The sequence below is a fragment of the Cnephaeus nilssonii genome (assembly GCF_951640355.1).
Source record: "Cnephaeus nilssonii genome assembly, chromosome: 9".
Classification (NCBI taxonomy): domain Eukaryota; kingdom Metazoa; phylum Chordata; class Mammalia; order Chiroptera; family Vespertilionidae; genus Cnephaeus; species Cnephaeus nilssonii.
Window position 1 is genome coordinate 8,057,581 of NC_137080.1, and position 20,876 is coordinate 8,078,456.

General features: G+C 38.1%; 1 protein-coding gene across 1 annotated transcript; it reads right to left on the bottom strand.

Annotated features, from left to right (window-relative positions):
* Positions 1 to 1,576: 1,576 nt before the first annotated feature.
* Positions 1,577 to 19,066, bottom strand: MYCT1 (MYC target 1). Its single transcript, XM_079781036.1, has 2 exons — positions 18,878 to 19,066; positions 1,577 to 3,905 (listed from the first exon to the last, which is right to left on the bottom strand). The coding sequence occupies exons 1-2, from the start codon at positions 19,059 to 19,061 to the stop codon at positions 3,394 to 3,396; spliced, it is 696 nt and encodes a 231-aa protein (XP_079637162.1). The 5' UTR covers positions 19,062 to 19,066; the 3' UTR covers positions 1,577 to 3,393.
* Between the last annotated feature and the right edge of the window lie 1,810 nt (positions 19,067 to 20,876).

Consider the following 20,876-nt stretch of genomic DNA (forward strand, 5'->3'; position numbering starts at 1 on the left):
CAATAAAAATATATAATTAAAAAAAGTTATCAGATAGCAAGGATGGAGTGTTATGGTTAATCTTAGCAGGATTTTTGCTAAAAGTGAACAATGCAGAGACAAACATGGAGGCTGAAAAGTTAGGGCCTATTTGAGAAAAGAATTCGGGAGCTTGAGTGGCGTTTGGTCAAGGAGAGAGTCTTAGTCACTTTAGAGCTTCTCAAAAAGCCTTCATGCCCAAGGACTAGTCACTGTTTAACCTGACTGGCAGCTTCTGGAAGCCCCATTCATAGTGTGTGTCCTCATATCACCTCATTCAGAGGTCACTCAGACCTAACCTTAACCCTACCCCTACCCCAGCCTTAACTTAACCCTATCTCTAACCCTAACCCTAACCCTAACCCTAACACTAACCCTAACACTAACACTAACCACTGTTTGGTCCTTTGTTTCAATTAGGGACAACTCTGAAGGGACATTCTAGCTCTCTCTATAGGATTGGCTGATGCCTCTTTTGGACATGCCACTCATTTTAACCTCTTCTTCCCAACACTGTCCCCTCACTCACTCACAGATATTCCTTGCTGAGAGCTCCCCAACCCCATCAAAATTTCTGCACACAAATGACCATTTCAGAGTCTGTTTTCAAGGGCCCCAACTTAAAATACCAGAGAGAGAAAGGGTATTTGAAGCAATAAAATCATTAAGAAGGCAAAAAGGAAATGTATAATATTGACTGAAAAGGGGGAATTTTCTCCATTTTGATAAACAGGAAGGAGGGGAAGAGACCAGGTGGGGGAACTTTGACAGAGAGTCACAGTAAGACTGTGACACATGGAATAATTATTCCCCGAAGAAAATTAAAGTGTTAGGTAAGCAAAAATGGAAATATGTGTTGGCCAAGCAAGACAAATACTTGTCCCCTACAAGTGGAATTTAGGAGCACAAAAATAAATCAGAAAGATCTGGAAACCAGAGAGCCAGATAGCTATGGGAAAAAACAGAAGATTCTCTCTCTCTCTTCCCACTGAATACCTTTACTCTGAGACCCCCGGGAACATTTGGTCATTTGTTACTCACCAGCTGCCAGCCCTACTTCCTCCTATCTTCTTTGCAATCAATAACGCAATGTAAGTATCAGCCCTCCCACTCTCTGCTCTTAGCTAAGCTGGAGCTTACCTACAAAGCCTGATTTTTGTTGTTGTTGTACACATCACTGTGTTGTACAACTGAAACTAATACAATTTTATATGTCAATTATATCTTAATAAAACAACTCTATTCTCTAAAAAAGTTAATTAAGTAATTTTGGAATATAAGCTAATGTTTTTTAATAATATTTTCCATATGCATTAACTCATTGAAAAATCCTGTTCCATTTATTGGTGATGTCACCCTTTTTTTAAAATACATTTTTATACAAAATAATGTTTGTGTCTCATGTATAAATAAAGAATGGTCTAGATTGGGTTCGAAGGCCAAAGCAAATAGGAGATATTCAAAGTTATTCAAGAAATAACCCATGAATCAAAATTAACATCAGTTTAATTTGTTTCATAAAAATATTAAACATTTCAAATAAAAAATACAACTAAAAAAGTCTGCAGGTTGTGCTCTAATTTCACATTTCAGACATTGCATAATATTTACAAGACACTCATTTTGATTGTGAGATATAAAACAGTTTTTACTCCCAATATAAAATCTGTTTAACTTCTCGTGTGAAACAATAAGAATGACATACATGCAAGATAGCTTTGTTACTAAGTTAATGATCCCTTGAAATTTTATGTGGCTATGTGATGATTGCTAAATGTGTTAAAACACACACACAAAACAAAAAAACAAAACAAAACAAAAAAACAACTTAGAACAAATTGGTTATCCTGTGAGCTTTTTTTTTCCTTCTTTCCTTCTTTTTTTTCTAGTATATTGCATTAAAGAGAACCTATCTATAGACATAATTAAGAATAATAGTCCTTAAGGAACGATATAAATATAAGCTAAATAAAAATAATAAAGAAAATGCTATGGAAAACATCTTATTATGTAAAAATCATTACAATCTTAAGCCATATTTAGACACTAGTAGCTGGGACCACTGCATTGCAGAAACTAAAATGAGAGTACATTTTTCTTCACCAAAAATCCCAGTGTTCATAGGAACAAACAAATAGTGACATAAGCGAACTATTCACTGTATCAGATATAAAGCACAGGCCTTTTGAGTCATTATCCAGTGAACTTGTGTCCTTAAATGAAAAAGGGCAGCCACAAGCATCTGGCCCCTGAAGCTCTCTGGTACCCACATTTGGGGATGTACCTTTCTTTAAGAGGATGGCCATCTTGTGGAAGTGAACTCCTTAAATAACTGCCTGCAGTTATGGCGTGGTTTAGTAATTTATAAAGACTCTTCACAGAATCTGAGGTTGAATGCAGAGAGCTGCAAACGAGGATGATGCCTGATGAGTCAATCCAGGAAGGAGGATTCTTCACGAGTGTAACATCTATTTCAATGGCAGACTTTGTCCCCACTGACTCCAACTTATTTGTTTGTGAAATTACAGGAGAAAGTCTCCAGATAAAATGCTTTCCCTATTGCTAGATTTAAATCTAAGACATAAAACTTATCCCTTAGGAAAAAAAAATGTAAGCTCAGTGTTAATGTGTGTTTTTAAGTTAAATGAATTGGATTTGTGGCTGTTGCTTTTCTAAAAACATAACAGTGAAGAAAGTAAATTATCATGTGAGTAAATCCAGGGATTCTGCCTCCATGATGTGTGGAAAACTATTCTGAGGAAAAGCACAAAAGTAAAGGTCAAAATGGAAGGATCCTGTAACACGCACAGAGTTCAGCTTCTTCGGCTTGATGCCCATCCTTTGCATAAGTGAGTGGAATCAGGGAACTTTGGAATCTTCTATGTTCCGTCATTTTGTGCCCATATAATTCATGAGAAATCCAAGATTGTAAAATCGTTCACTTGTCATTCCAAAGAAAGCAAAATTAAAATTTCTTAGGCTAGAACCTACTTTAAGTGACACTGATTTCTTAGACCCTATGTAATCACATTGGACAGTGAATGGGGATTGTAAACCACAACTACCTTGCTTTTATTTTAGTCTAAAATATATATACTGTATTACTGATGATTCTTAGATTAGAATCACTACCTTTAAAAATCCTCACATGGAGTACAAAATACATAAATATATAACGATTTGTGAAAATATTACTTATTTGTGAGATAAGGGAAAATGGGATCAAAGACAATGTACATTGTAATGTTCAACCTTCCAGTTTGGGAACTCATTTGGTCGTTTGGGCCATGTCCTCAAAATTCTGTTTAGTCTATTTATGATTTCCTTTCAAGGAAAGACAAGGAAAGAAAGAACCAAGTTAACCAAAGCACCTTATCAGAAATCCGGGAATGCCTTTATGATGGACTCATAGGTCGGCGGAGGCGGTGGGGCCAGGCCCACTGGAAGGCTGCTGCTGGACCAGTGGAAATCAGGGCGTCTCAGGCTCTGAGCAGTGAGGATGGTGGGAGAGGTCGGGGAAGAGGGGAGAGTCATCACCTGACTGTCAGTGTCCACGGGAAGGGGTGGACTTTGCAGAAACGGATGGAACGTTGAAGCCCTGAAGCTTGATTTTCTTGGAAAGGAATTGCCTTGTTCCAGGGAAGCTTGTCGCTGGAAGGTGAGACTGGCCAGGCTGAGGTTGCTGCGGCGCTCATAGCCACTGTGGCGGTAAAATCCAGGCCTGTTGAGGCCGTGAGAATAAGAAGACCTCGGTCGCCGACTTGAACTCCAATGGGAGATGCGGGCACTCGCTCTTCTTCGAGACAGACAGACAAACAGAGCCCAAATAAATCCTCCGATGACGAGCCCGATGGCCATGGACACAGTGAAGGATATGATAAGATCCTCTGAAACAAAGAAACAAAAAAACCAAACAGGTAATTTTTGATTTGTAAATAGGGACTCAACTGAAAACACAGGGCAGAATACAAATAGTAACTATGGGATGGTATATTCAGGGTGCCTCCTCCCCAAAATGTATACACACTTTAAATAATTATTAATTCCAATGGGTTAAATCTGAAAAGAAAGAAACATTGGAATTAATTATTCAAAGTGTGTATACACTTTTTGGGATGCCCTATATGATTACACCAATTTTAAGTTAGAGAAATAGAAAATTGTAGTAGGTGGGTATGAACAAGTAAAAACTGTTGTTTCCATTTAAACAAAAGGATATACTAGTAAAATAACATTTTATATGTATCATTTCATGTTACTTACATTATTTTATCATCTTTTAAAAAAATATTTTTATTGATTTCAGGAGGAAGGGAGAGGAAGAGAGAGTTAGAAACATCAATGATGAGAGAGAATCATTGATTGGCTGCCTCCTGCATGCCCCCTACTGGCGATTGAGCCCACAACCCAGGCATGTGCCCTTGATCAGAATCGAACCCGGGACTTCTCAGTCCACAGGCTGACGCTCTATCCACTGAGCCAAACCAACCAGGGCTATTTTATCATCTTTAAGAAAAGAAGTAATAAATATAGTCTCGTGGTTTTTTAAAAAGGCCATTATTTAGCTCATAAAATTTTTAAAGGGTTGCAAATATAGTTGAAATATTATTGCCATTTGAGTTACAGTAGTAAGTAATGCGCAGAGTTCACAAGGAATTTTGTAATCGTATTGATTTTGCCTTTTCCTCTGTCTGTTCTTATCAAGCCCATCAATGTCTCCCGCCCGCAGGGTTCATGATGTCTCACTTTCTGAGCTCATTCTGAGAGAGGAAGTGCTGGGTTAGAACCATCTGGTGGGCTGACTGATTTATGTTATATCCTCTGAAATTCTGGACTGTCACTTATATCTATGACTCACTGATGACATGACCTATACAGACTACTGGGCTCTTTCTCAGTCCCAAAGTTCTGGCTCATGCTGCCATCATGTCCTTGTTTTGATAATAAAATTCCTGTCCCCTGAATTTCCATAGAATCTCCGCTATACACTAGTATCCTTCAATTCACAGAACTTGTATTTGTTCAGATTTCCTGTTCTGGTGGAAAATGGGGGAGGGCAGAAAACCTTACCAAAATGGAAATTCTACCTTACTGCTCCTTCGTGGGAACTACACACATATCCTTGAATGAAACTGGGTAACAGAGGCCCTGCTTTGAATGGAAAGACACCCCAGATATCAGAAGACCCCTCCAGCCTTAACACTCACCACATTTCTCCATTCGCTACCCTACGACCTAACTCATGAGCCATGTTGATTTTCTCACTAACCCAAAGCCTGTCATTCTCTCTTAAATTCTGTGCTTTCCCACATATTTTTTTCTTTATATCTAGATACAATTTTTACATTTCTGTCTAGAAAACTCATTCTTCAAGCTCCATTTCATGTATAACCTTTTGGATAGAGACACCTACATTTCATTAAAAAATTAGTTACTCTTAAGTAGAGGAGTAAGCTATCTTATCCAATTGCTTATCTGGAAATTAACTACATGGGGTTGAGAAATTGGGAAAACAAAAGAAGTTCCTTTCAGGAGGAGGTAGAATCTGCTTCCCCACCCCTTGAATCTGGTCTGCCTTCATTGACTTGCTTGGGCCAATAGGACTCAATGGAAAATGAAGCTGTGTTAGCACAAGTCAAAGTCTCAAGAGGGCTTTCAACTTCCACCCCTTCTGCTCTCGGGAACCCTGCAATTGCCAGCCGATGAACTCATTCAGGCTAGCCTCTTGGTTGTTGAGCGCTACATGGCCCAGTTATCCTTGTGGCCCTGGCCAAGAGCCTGTCAAACTCCAAATATGTAAGTGGGATCATTTAGGCAATTCAGATTCTAGTCAATCCAACATCTGAGTGTGATACATGAGAGAAGGCCAACAGGAAACGCATTAAGCGGATCTGCATCCAAATTGCCAACCCCAGAATTATGAGCCACATCAATGATCATTTAGGCCACTGTGTTTTGGGTTGGATTGTTACACAGCAAAAGCTGATTCAAATTCAGCTTCATCCCTAACATGTTTGTGATTTTTAAGAAATTTGTTTTATTATTTTTTTAATGGAGTTAGACTTTATGATTGCCAAGGTGTTGTTTTTTACCAGTTTGTTGTTGTAGTCTATGAAAATCAGTAATTCAGAAATAACAAAATAAGCTAATGTTAATGGATATATAAGAATGATTATTGCTCCTTAATTTTAAGATATATTTCATGTCTTTCCACCTTTTATTGTTACATTTATCTCCTGAGGAAAGATTATATCTCTTATGTCCTACTTTCACAATTATCTTTAGAAATATAAAAATCCTCTAAGACAATTGTTTATATTAAATCTAAACAATAATTTTTTTATAATAGGAAGATGACTTCTGAATTACAAGATGATTCAGGAAGTATATCTTAGACCCAGTATTGTTCTTCCAAAATGTGTCTCACAAAAATAATACTGAGTCATAACCTGAAAATGCAGTCTCTTGAGATGAGGATTTTATTGCATCAGACTCTATCTGGAAAAAGCAAATAAATAAAGTTAGAACCTAATGTAAGCCTTGCTAGTAATATAGTAAAATTCCAAATTAACCTCTATTGGGGCCCCAAATATTTGGAGCCCAGAAAAGAACTTATAGGAATTCAGAGTTTCCAAGATAATGGCAGCAATAGAAATAAGAATTCTCCAATGTTTCTTCCAAAAGAGAAAAAACAAACACAAAACATTAGAGAACAACAAAATGAACAAATAAAACTGTACAAAACCCATGCCTTCAGCATAATTAGAAGACAGTGACATCCAACTTCAAGTTACCTAGAAAATGAACTATGGAAAACAATAGAGATGCCAATCACTTATCTTCCATGCTTCCCCCGAAAGCCTTCATGGAGAAGAAAGGCAATTCTGTAAAAACTAAAAATGATGAAAAGGTATTCTGGTCCCTGAACACAGTGCTTTAGGAAAGAAGCTTTTGGTGCATACAGGAATTTGAGGAGGCACATTTCTTTGGAAAGACTGCCAAAGATCACCTCTCATATGATTGCATTTATATGAAATGTTCAGAACAGATAAAACTGTGGAGATAGAAAGCAAATAGTGATTGCTTAGGGCGGGTGGGAGAGATGGGAGGGAAGGGGAGTGACTGCTATGGGAACAGGGTTTCTTTGTGAAGGACAAAATGTTCTCAGATTAGATTGTGGTGATGGTCACACAACTTTGTGGCTATAATAAAAACCATTTAAATGTGCCCTTTCAGTGGGTAAATTCTGTCTTAATGAAGCTTCTTAAAAACAACAAAGGAAGAGAAGGAGAAGGGCTTTTGGTAACTATACAATGAAAGGGAAAAGAAAGAGTAAAGGGAAAATTTGGGATCCTTTGAAACAAAAGAAAATTAAAAACCGTTAAAGGACACACAATTCCTCTCCCACCTTCAACATCTAGAAATAAAAATCAACCAGTAAAAACATCATACTTTGCTATACGGAGGAAAAGCGTATTCTAGAATGACTCCTAGGATTCTGGCGTGGGAAGACAAGGGTGGACACCAGATTTGAAAGTCTGTTATGAACAAAAATACTTGGGAAAATTATGGTAAACAATATTATGTTTTCTATTGATATATTTCCCTGAATCAACAGCCTCCATTACAGAATTTTAAATATCAACAACTTCAAATATAGAAACAGAGATATGGGGTTTTAGTGAAAACAAACTCTTAAAAATGCCTTGGACTCAAATTTCTCATTTTATTGATATTGAAAGATTGTAAGATTTATATAGTAGAACTAACATGATTTTTTAAAATCCTCACTAAGGATAGTTTATTGATTTTTAGAGAGACAGGAAGGGAGAAAGAAACATTGATGTGAGACAGAAATGCAGGTCATTTGCTTTTCCTAAGTGCCCCAACTAGGGATCAAACCAGCAAACTAGGTATGGGCCCTGATGGGAATCAAACCCAACACTTTTCTATGTATTAAGCAGTATTCCAGTCAACTGAGCCAGGGCAGAACTAACATGATTTATTTTAATAATTGAATATTGACACCAGCACTGGTCAGGAGACTATGGCTTTTACTCATGTACAACATAAAATGAGGAGACAAATAGTTAAGTTCACAAAGTACATGCCCTGGCTTTTGTATATAAACTTATATAACCACTAGGGTCTGATTGAGGATCCTACATATATCCTATCTAATAAAAGAGTAATATGCAAATTGACCGTCACTCCAACACACAAGATGGCTAACCCCATGTGGTCAAAGATAGCTGCCCCCATGTGGACACAAGATGGCTGCCACAATATGGCCAGCAGGGGAGGGCAGTTGGGAGGGACCAGGCCTGCAAGAGAGGGCAGTTGTGGGCGATCAGGCCAGCAGGGGAGGGCAGTTAGGGGTGACCAGGCTGGCAGAGGAGGGAAGTTGGGGGCGACTGGGCTTTCGGGGGAGGGCAGTTGGGGGGACCCAGGCCTGCAGTGGAGAACATTTGGGGGGACCAGGCCTGCAAGGGAGGGAAGTTGGGGGCGAACAGGCTGGCAAGGCAGCAGTTAGGCATCAATCAGGCTGGCAGGGGAGTGGTTAGGGGTGATCAGGCTGGCAGGTAGAAGCGGTTAGGAGCAATCAGGAAGGCAAGCAGGTGAGCAGTTGGGAGCCAGCAGTCCTGGATTATGAGAGGGATGTCCGACTGCCCGTTTAGGCCCGATCCCAGTAGGGATGGGCCTAAACGGGCAGTGAGACATCCCTCAAGGGGTCCCAGATTGGAGAAGGTGTTGGCTGGGCTAAGGGAGACACACACACACACACACACACACACACACACACACACACACACCAGCATGAATTTCGTGCACTGGGCCTCTAGTCAGGATATAAGCAGGTATATTAGATGAGGCCAAACACATATATTTACTTTATTTCAACTAAATGGAGATAAAACCAAGATCTTGAAACAGAGTCAGTTACCCAGTAAAAGCATTTGAAGATTTACAGGAGTTTCCATACAGTTGTTTCTCAGTGTATCTACCCTTTCAACCTCTGGACCACAGTCTCTTCTGGCAAATAAAGTGTTCCTAATGGTTTATCTATAGTGAGAAATAGCATCAGGTTCAATGTCAAGAAAAAAAAAATAGAAACTTTCAAAATATATAATCAGGGGAAATAATTTCTTTTCCTTAAAGTGATTGAGAAAATTAGCAAAGGAAACCAAAATACATGGAGTGAGAAATATATTTATATGCCAGGTGGCTTTCTTTCCAAAATCTATTATTGTTCTGATATAAGAAAACAAGGGTCATATACAAACTCCGGTAGATAAGTTGTTAAAGAATATTTTCAACCACCACAATCTTCATAAATGACAAATATAAGTTTTGTGAGTGGAAAGATTATTATTTTTAGTGGCACTAAAAGTAGAATAATAGTCTCACAAGAGCAATTTGATAATATATCTATTTTAAATTATTATTTCCTATGGGTTGGTAATATTTCTATTTGACATCATAGACCTAGTGTCTGGGCCCACAATGTAGGCAGAATAGATAATTATGATTCAAAATATGTGGTTATTATAAGTGAAAGACTGTATATGGTTATATACATAGCTGAAGAGGATTAAATATTGAATGCCAAAAGTACCTGAGAATAATATATACATATTAATAATAAATTATTTAAATTTTGAAGGAATATAAATACAATAAGATGGAGCTACAGAAATTATAAAAATGAGAGAGAACATTATGCTGCCTTAGATATGGATTTGCCTAATTTTGTTGTTCAGTTGAGTGCACATGCCATGAAACTGACTTCCTTTCCCATATGGTCAATCAAATATCTGTTTTAGAAATTATTGCACTAATTCTTATGTCCTTGCTATATATGCAGAATTTTTTAATACTTACAAATGAGAGTAATGACATAAGACTCTCTAAGACTTGCTGAAATATCTGTTAAAAAGCTGATCTATCTTGCTAAGCTCCCTTAAATATAAACTGCAAGAACAAGTGTGGAAATGCAGAAAAGCAATAAGAAAGAAATATCAAGAACCACAATTATAATAGCCTGTTCCAGAATGGTCTTCCATAAGGAGACTTTTTGTTTATAGTGAATGATTTTTCGGACACAAACTGTGAATCCAGAAAATATATAATAAAAACAGTATCTATTGGCCATATAGCTTTAAAATTATGTAGTTCAATTCTGGCAGACCTCTGACCATAAATTTTGGGAGCTTTTAAAAAAAATTACTATAAAAGAAAATATACTTGAAGAATATATTGGCTCAGCTATTTCTCTTTTGAGGACAGTTTGCTTCTTATTTCTCAACATTCTTAGGGGAAGAGAAATGAGCCATGATTTCACTTCATATAATTGCAATATAATGCACATAATGAGAACAAACAATTACTTTTAAAAATGCAGATATCCATTTGAAGGCAAAATCAGTAGAGTATACAGATGATGTATTAGAGAATTATACACCTGGAATCTATATAATTTTATTAACCAACACACCCCAATAAATGAATTCAACAAAAATAAATAAACATAGAAACAAGGACCAATAAATAAATAAGATCAGTAAGGTATGGCATATAAATTAGATATTGTTATTCCAATTTGTATTGTGTTTCTATACAACTAGCAAGGGACTGGTTCATATGTCCTCAATGAATAATTTTTATTATAATGGGTATTTAACTTGCCCAAGTCATGTTATTAATTTTGGCCTACTAACAGTCACTACAGTGCCTCCCAATTCTAATATTCTAATATTGAATCTGGTTTTTAGTAAATCTAATCATTACCTCAAATTTTATTAGTATTAAAATTTAGTAGAGGCTACCATCTAGTGGCCTTGAGTTGAATCATTCCAATATCTGAAAAGTAATTTTAGTCTTTGATAACAGAATAGAACATTGATCTATTCACAAAATCCTTTGCAATTATAAGAATAATGAAGCTTAGCTATTACCAAAGCGGGCTATGTACTAGCATGCTGTTCTTGGTTCCCTCAAGTATAGAGGAGAATGTTTCAAGCAATAATATGTTGGCAAAAGCTTTTTAGAGAGAATAATATTTAGGGCACAGAAAACTCAATGGATTACAATAATTTCAACAGAGTAATTACTTTTATGAGCATATCATCTGCCAGAAAATCCTCTTTGGTCTGTTTTCACAATGCCTCGATATCCAGAATTCAACTTCTTATTAACTACTCTGCCACCTTCGTGGTCCAAGCAGTCAGCATCTTTGACCTGGAATATTGCAGTAGCCTTCTATCTGGTCATTTTGTCCTACTCTCCCAATTATGTTCTATTCTCAATATAATAGCCACAGTGAACCTTTGGAAATATAAGTCAAATCACATCACTCTTCTGTTCTAAGCCCTCCATATTTGAGTGAAAGTAAACTCCTAAAAGTGGCCTTATAGATAGAGGTTCCAAGTTGACCTGTATTTAATTACCTCTGCTCACCTCTACTCTTCTACTGGCTCATCTAACTCCATCCACACTGCTCTCTGCCACCAGACTCCTTCCTGACTTAAGGCTTTGCATAGACAGTAGAAACATCCTATATAATAAAAGCCTAATATGCTAAGTGTCCAGTCGCCGGGTCAGCCGCTCAATCAATCAAAGCGTAATATGCTAATGATATGCTAAGGCTGCTCAACTGCTCGCTATGACGTGCACCACCAGTGGGCAGACAGTCGACTGGTTGACCAGTCAATATGACGTTCACTGACCACCAGGGGGCAGATGCTCTGACCGGTAGTTTAGCTTTCTGCTGGGGTCCGGCCAATCAGGACTGAGCAAGACCGGCCGGATATGCCCTGGAGCCCTCCCGCAGTCCCTCCCTGGCTGGTCAACCTCCTGTGTCCCTCCCAGGCCCTGATTGTGCACCAGTGTGGTCCCTCGGCCTGGCCTGTGCCCTCTCGCAATCCAGGACCCCTTGGGGGATGTCAGAAACCAGTTTTGGACCTATCCTGCTGGCCAGGCTGAAGGACCCCACTGGTGCACGAATTCGTGCACTGGGCCTCTAGTGTAAAGATAAGATTCCAAGTAAGCTTTTGTGGACTGATCCTTTCAGGTATACTGACTATAAATACTGGTTAAACCACACACCCTCCCCTTCCCCTAAAACAATTCCTATCTGCAGGCACTGAAGAATGACCAAACATAGGCGGTTACTAGAGGGAATCTGACTCTTGGAAGAAAAGAAGAGCAAGAACTAGATTATTTTTCTACTTTTCAAAACTTCTGGCCAGAGCACAGTTTCCAGTCTGAGTTATGTGGGGCAGGTGAAACTCCAACTGAAAACCTGTAATATTTCCAGTCTGAAGAAACAGCGGAAAAGAGGATCCCTAAATATTATTGATAAACATTTCCTATATCTATGGTTGACTCTTGAACTATATTGCAAATTCCAAACAGCACAGCTAGAGAAATAACAAACAAACCAAAAGACCAACTTCTAAACTAATCTGAGACGTGAACTGCCTTTCAAGAGACAGGCTTTATAGGGATTTTAGTTGGAGTTCTAAAAATGTATTTGCTTGTAAAAACAAACTAGAAAAAGAAACTCTTCTAGGTAATCTAAAAGAATCCAAAAGCCCATTGAAAACCTTCAGAATACAATGTAAAGCTGCTTGACATGAAGAAACAGGAAAATGTGACCCATTCTAAGAGAAAAGAAAGTCAGCCCTTTAAGACACTAGGATGACCCAGATGTTCTAATAAAGATGTCAAAGCAACTGATATCTATGTTTAATGATGTGAAGAAAAATGTTCATAATGAAAGAAAAAATAGAAAGTATCAGCAGAAAAATGGAAACTGTAAGAAATAACTAAGTGTACAAAGCAAGAATCAGAACTAAAAATATTCTCTCATGAACCAAAGGCACTCCTTCTCCAATACCCTAATAGTATGTTACCCCCCGCCCTCTATCCCCGCTCACCACCTTAGAGAAAAAGTCTTAGGGAAGAGGAAAGAGGGGAGACCCAGTTCATGAAATTGAGGATTATTATGTTAAACTTGCTCAAACTTTTACACTGTCATTCTTTACACAATTCTGCCTCAAGCCATTCACTTCTCAACAAACGTGGCTTGTGTGTACTTACTTGTGCATATTTGCTGATAACATTTCTCCTGAGCTCCCTGAAATTCTCCAGCTAGGCCTTATTTCTGTCCTAATAGCTAACACATTGCCTGTTATATAGTAACTAGAGGTCTGATGCACAAAATTTGTACATGGGTATGGTCCCTAGGTCTGGCCAGTGATCAGGGCCGATCTGTGGGGTGACCAGTGGGGTGATCGGGGAGCCCCCGCTGGCACCCGCCTTGGCTGGCCTGGGGCCTGAGGGCTGGGAGCAGCTCCTGTGTTGAGCATCTGCCCCCTGGTGGTCAGTGCACATCATAGAGACCGGTCATTCCATCAGTCATTTTGCCATTTGGTCGATTTGCATATTAGGCTTTTATTATATAGGATGGGTGGCCAGTCAATGCTTCTGAGTAAACTAATGAAGTAGATAGATAAATATATGAATGAATGAGTTAATGAGTGAATGAAGGAAAAAGGAATGACTGAAAAGTCCTTCCTAGGATTATCTCTCTATTTGAATCTTATCTGACCTTCTAGAAACAGGCAGTCTCTTTTCTTCTAAAAAGGATTTAGGAACCATTTCTGCCATCTTTTTTAAAAACTTGTAATATATTATGAATCATTGCCATTTTACCATATATTAGCTTGTATTATCCCATGACAATAAAGGCATTTATTTGCATATGTATGAGCACATAATCTCCTCCAAGAATGTAATCTTCTTGAGGACAGACATTGCCATTTGGGAGAGGATTGATTGAGGTAAATAAATGCAAGCTCCTAAACCAATGATGCTAGCCAAACACACTCACAATGCTAGCCAAACACACACACAGTGTTAGCCAAATATACACACATTGCTAGCCAAACACACTCACAATGCTAGCCAAACACACACACAGTGTTAGCCAAATATACACACATTGCTAGCCAAACACACACACAGTGTTAGCCAAATATACACACATTGCTAGCCAAACACACACACAATGCTAGCCAAACACACACGCACAGTGTTAGCCAAATATACACACATTGCTAGCCAAACACACACAATGCTAGCCAAACACACATACAATGCTAGCCAAACACACACACAATGCTAGCCAAACACACACACAATGCTAGCCAAACACTCACACAATACTAGCCAAATATACACACAATGCTAGCCAAATACACACACAATGCTAGCCAAATACACATACAGTGTTAGCCAAACACACACACAATGCTAGCCAAACACACACACAATGCTAGCCAAATACACATACAGTGTTAGCCAAATATACACACAATGCTAGGCAAACACACACACAATGCTAGCCAAATACACATACAATGCTAGCCAAACACACACACAATGCTAGCCAAATACACATACAATGCTAGCCAAACACACACACAATGCTAGCCAAATACACATACAATGCTAGCCAAACACACACAATCCTGGCCAAATATACACACAATGCTAGCCAAACACACACACAATGCTAGCCAAACACACATACAATCCTGGCCAAATATACACACAATGCTAGCCAAACACACACACAATGCTAGCCAAATACACATAATGTTAGCCAAACACACACACAATGCTAGCCAAATACACATACAGTGTTAGCCAAATATACACACAATGCTAGGCAAACACACACACAATGCTAGTCAAACACACACATAATGCTAGCCAAACACACATACAATGCTAGCCAAATATACACACAATGCTAGCCAAACACACACACAATGCTAGCCAAACACACATACAATGCTAGCCAAACACACATACAATGCTAGCCAAACACACACATAATGCTAGCCAAACACACATACAATGCTAGCCAAACACACACACAATGCTAGCCAAACACACACACAATGCTAGCCAAACACACATACAATGCTAGCCAAACACACATACAATGCTATCCAAACACACACACAATGCTAGCCAAATACACATACAGTGTTAGCCAAATATACACACAATGCTAGCCAAACACACATACAATGCTAGCCAAACACACACACAATGCTAGCCAAATATATACACAATGCTAGCCAAACACACATACAATGCTAGCCAAAAACACACACAATGCTAGCCAAATACACACACAATGCTAGCCAAATATACACACAATGCTAGCCAAACACACACATAATGCTAGCCAAATACACACACAATGCTAGCCAAATATACACACACAATGCTAGCCAAACACACATACAGTGTTAGCCAAACACACACACAATGCTAGCCAAATATACACACAATGCTAGCCAAATATACACACACAATGCTAGCCAAACACACATACAGTGTTAGCCAAACACACACACAATGCTAGCCAAATATACACACAATGATAGCCAAATACACACACAATACTAGCCAAATATACACACACAATGCTAGCCAAACACACATACAGTGTTAGCCAAACACACACACAATGCTCGCCAAACACACATACAATGCTAGCCAAACACACACACAATGCTAGCCAAGCACACACACAATGCTAGCCAAACACACATACAATGCTAGCCAAACACACACACAATGCTCGCCAAACACACATACAATGCTAGCCAAACACACACACAATGCTAGCCAAACACACACACAATGCTAGCCAAACACACATACAGTGTTAGCCAAACACACACACAATGCTAGCCAAACACACATACAATGCTAGCCAAACACACACACAATGCTAGCCAAACACACATACAATGCTAGCCAAACACACATACATTGTTAGCCAAACACACACACAATGCTAGCCAAACAAACACACAATGCTAGCCAAATACACACATAATGTTAGCCAAACACACACATAATGCTAGCCAAACACACACACAATGCTAGCCAAACACACATACAATGCTAGCCAAATACACATATAATGTTAGCCAAACACACATACAGTGTTAGCCAAACACACACACAATGCTAGCCAAACAAACACACAATGCTAGCCAAACACACACACAATGCTAGCCAAACACACACACAATGCTAGCCAAACACACACACACAATGCTAGCCAAGCACACACACAATGCTAGCCAAACACACACACAATGCTAGCCAAACAAACACACAATGCTAGCCAAATACACACATAATGTTAGCCAAACACACACACAATGCTAGCCAAGCACACACACAATGCTAGCCAAATACACATACAATGTTAGCCAAATACACATATAATGTTAGCCAAATATACACACAATGCTAACCAAACACACACACAATGCTAGCTAAGGACACACACAATGCTAGCCAAACACACACACAATGCTAGCCAAATACACATACTCTGTTAGCCAAGAGAAAAGCCACATGGTAAGACAGGAAGTTTAACCACAGTATGTATTCTTTAGGACTCCAAGGACCAAGAGGACAACTAAGTTTATTTCCTTACATTAGGGCCCAGCTCACCTTGCCCAGTTGTCTCTTGCTGGTTTCATGGGCAATGTGTATAGCAATAGTTTTAAGCAAAACTGAGAACTCTAAGGGGGTATCTTCACCTAGGTTGTCCCTCTCAGACTGATGCTGTTGCCCACGCTGCACTAATTGCTTTAATACTTGCACAACATGTAATAAGTGTTGGGGGGCGATTACTATGAAAATGCAAGCTGTCATGGTTGGTAATAACCATCATCATTTTATGCAGCTTACGTGTGTTAAGTCTGAGAAACTGATATGCTTAACGCTCAAGTTTTGTTTTTCTAAGCTAGTCTTTCTTTACTTCTCCAAATTCAAAGTGAGAAGCAGCCGGTTGACTTTGGCAGCCATGGACAATGCCTTGCACTGCATTTTACAAGATTTTCAAAATAATATGTCTGTGGAGTCAGTGATCAAAATAGATATCAATTTAGATACACATAAGAAAGGAAAAGAAAAAGATGGGCATTTATGTTTCAAGAAACTTTTATCTTTTATATATTCACATTTACACTTCTGCATTTTCCACTTAATATTCCTTACTTCAGAAAAAAATAATGTGATCTTTTACATATTTTTCCCCAAAACATTATATCTGCTCAACATATTTGCCCTGATTTTGTTAATGCTTATCAACATAACACTCCTCTTCCTGGTTTTCATTATTTTTATCTATTTTCCATTGTATTCACTAAGACAAAGACAAAGAAACACTAGGAACTATCTTTGGAACAGTAAGTCTGAATTCTTTTTCAAGCACAGATTTCTATATTTTAAAAAAATTACCATTTTGAGGATTGGCAAATAGACTCCAACGAAACATTTGCTCTTAGAGCTTCAAGTTTACTTAATGATTACCGCCCATGTTTTAGTCTGTGGATAATGATTTCCTTTCCCTAAGTGAACCTGAGATTTGGTTGTTGGGAAAAAAAAATAGATTTGGCTTTAACAATTAATTTTTGCAGGAAGAGTTGCTTTGCTTTTGAATTCATTTACACTGCTGCTTAGATTTGTAACAATGAATTCAGTGTCAACACACTCTAGCTGATTTTTGGACATTCACTTTCTCTCTTATGAGGACACCAAGTAGTATTGTAACAAACATATAATTAGATGTCTACAAGTCTACCATGCAAAGGCTTATCATCTGTTGGTGTCTACCTGAATAAGCCTATCAAGCCATTTTTTAGATATGCAAATATAATTTATTTTTTTCTTCCTAATTTTGTTATATAATTATTGTAGGATGTTCCCTAATATAATTTACAAATGGAAGCAAACATAACTGGTTGAATGTAGAAAGAATGATTAATTCCCTTCATGCGAGTTTCCGTGATGGTGGACCCGTCGGGGAGGTTGCCAGGGGCCGTGGGCCACTGCTGCTCACCTTTCCCCTCATTGTTCCCAAAATATCCCCTTGAATTGCAACAGAAAGTCTGGAATAGTTCTCTCCGTGGGTTAAAAACCTGTTCTGGATTAATAAACAGGGATCTCCATCTAAAAACTCCATTTTCTCCTCTGAAGTCTTTTTCTGGATGTAATTCAAATTGCCCCCTCGATTTTTAAAATTTCCCTGGACCCAAAGTACACGGCAGTTTCACATCCCAGTCCTTCCCGGGACCTCTAGCCTGAACCACTGGTGCTGCTGACCCCACCGGCCCGGTATTGGAGCGGCAGCTGTGTCTGAACACAGGCCCTCTGTGCTGTGCCTTTCTCGCCTGCGCTGGCTTCCTCTGTAATGTTAGACGTGGTGTCCTTCCCGCTTAGCTTTTTCTAGCTCAGTTTTCCCCTCTAATTTCATACTAGGGTTCCTTATTTTATCTGTGGTGTCACACTCCTTCAGTACTGACTTATTAGTTAGGTTCCCTTTGGGAATTAAAAAGTATAGCATTGACCATGTATGTTGAGGTAGCCTCTACAGGAATTCTTGGTTTCATTCAATAAAATACACAAGCCATAACCTTAAACAAATAAAACTTCATTTTCCAACAAAAGCCACATTATCATATTCCAAAGAGCAAGTACTGCCGCCTTGCTTCTCATCTTTATTCTTATTCTTTTCTAAGTATATTTTGTAACACCAGCCAATCTATGCCTGTTGCCCAGATTTTTCTGGGTGTCTTTATAGCCCCCAATAAAGACATTTTATATTTTAAAAAATGTATCTATTATAATCCATCAATGAAAAGAGTCAGTTTACAGTAAACAAAAGGTCTCAGAGATATCCAATGTCTTCATAAGTCACAGTACATTTCTCTGCGTCCTAATTTTAAATAAAAAACAGGTAAAGAAAATATCTTACCCCAAAAGTTTTCTGGCCATGGACTTCCTAAGCTTGTTGTGTTATTAGCCATAATATCCGCCAGACACAGAAGAGAGAGGAGAAAGAAGAGGAAGAAAGAAAAGCCAGCGTGGCCAAAGAAGCACTTTGATTCTATGTCTTTGTGATTCCACAAGAGAGAAATAATTTTCACACAACCCCTCATATACTTGTGTTTGCATAAAAGGAAACAAGTGTATCATGTTTCCTGCTTTTATACTCAAATTAGCAACTGTTTTTCTTATCTTGGAATTCCACATGGTTCCCGAGACACAAAACAATTTCCTTCTCGTCATTTCCTCAGCGAATGTACTGAGTGCCTCCTCTTGGCCACCTCCGAACTGCTTTTGGGATAAGAGACTTTTTTCCTTCTCCTTTCGCCATCTCCTACTGACACACATGGGGGATTCCAAACTCGGTACAGCGCGGGGTGACCTTTATTCAGGAGAGAGAGAGACTGTTTTCCAATGGTTAAAAATTACCTTTAAATAGTAAGTTATGGAGGGGAACAAATTCAGAAATCCAGGTCCTGTTCAAGGACAATTAATTTTCTAATACCTCTTTTTTATATAAATCTGTTGCTTTTCAAAACTCTTAACATGTCTCATTCTATTTGGTATGTTAATTTTGAAAATTCCTTTATTTCATAAATATTTATATAATATGTAATTTAGATTTAATTACAATTGGTATTTAAATATGAAAAAAGTTTCTAGAGTGAAAGAACCTATTTTAAAAAAGATGTTAAAAAAATAAGAGAGGCTCTTTTATTTGACAAAGAACATTTTTTCAATTGTAAAAAAATAAAATAAAAAATAAGCCCAGATAATGTTACTCAGTGGTTGAGCATTGACCTATGAACCAGGAGATCATGGATCAATTCCTGGGTTTGACCCCTAGAGTGGAGCATGCAGGAGGCAGCCAATCAATAATTCTCTCTCATCATTCATGTTTCTATCACTCTCTCCCCATCTCTTCCTCTCTGAAATCAATAAAAAACATATTTAAAAAAATAAGTAATAGGAGAAACATAAATACAAACACTTTATTACAACAGAATTTTAAATGCTACAGCAAGGAGTACGTTGAGTAATTTTTCTTCATGGGGAGGTGTGAGAGAAGGGATGACCCTGGCATTGTATGTGAAAGTATGAAAATAATTTTACCCAGTAGTGAGTGGGTAAAAAGGTAGAAAGGGCAACATAAAAGGAGAGGAATGATTACAGGCCTCACTGGGGATGTTCGGGGGATGACAAGAGAGTATGCAAAGTGTGGTCATAGGAAAGGCTGACATGAGACTTTTCAGGAGATGTGGGTTAGTTAAAATTTCAAGTCTCTGTTTAGAAGCTTTACTAGCTTAGGCTAGCTAAACCCTCTGAGCACTGGGAAATCATCGTAAGTAGGAGTCAGGGCTAAACCATACTTAGTAACTGCACTAAACTGCATTCAGCGAGCTACTTTGCTTAATTTTTGCCTAATCTAGCACTAGCTCTTGCACAGCTTGCATTCACCTAACTGGCCATGGATTCCTTAAATGGAAGTGTGAAGCAGCAACCATCTTTGTGAAGTAAGATACTCCTGAATATCTGAAACAAAAAACATGAAGCTTATCTCATATTAATTTTTGTACTCCTAATTCTCTAAAAACTAGGTTGTTTCTGCTCATTTTTAAGTTTTTTAGACTTACATTAACTGTTAATGTACTGGATATTAATATATAGGCCACCAAAAGGAGAATAATAGAGTGTTATGAAAATTCAGAGACATCATTGGGAAAATATGAAGACTCATCTCTATATTCTTGCTGAGGTTTATTTCCATATAATCAAATAAGTAAAATATCCATACTGTTGTTTAACCAAATGTAGGGTCTCATTTTAATAGTTAGTTTTACTTATCAATATTTTGTCCAGTCAAAATTTATAAAAATAGAAAAGTAAAAGACTATTTTATTTCAAAAATATATATAATCTGGGTAGAA

Excerpts from the sequence above, each read along its gene's own strand:
- MYCT1 (XM_079781036.1), bottom strand. The coding sequence starts at position 19,061 with ATGAGGGGTTGTGTGAAAATTATTTCTCTCTTGTGGAATCACAAAGAC. Across the intron at positions 3,906-18,877 it reads ATGGCCAGAAAACTTTTGGG|AGGATCTTATCATATCCTTC; the intron begins GTAAGATATTTT and ends TCTTTGTTTCAG.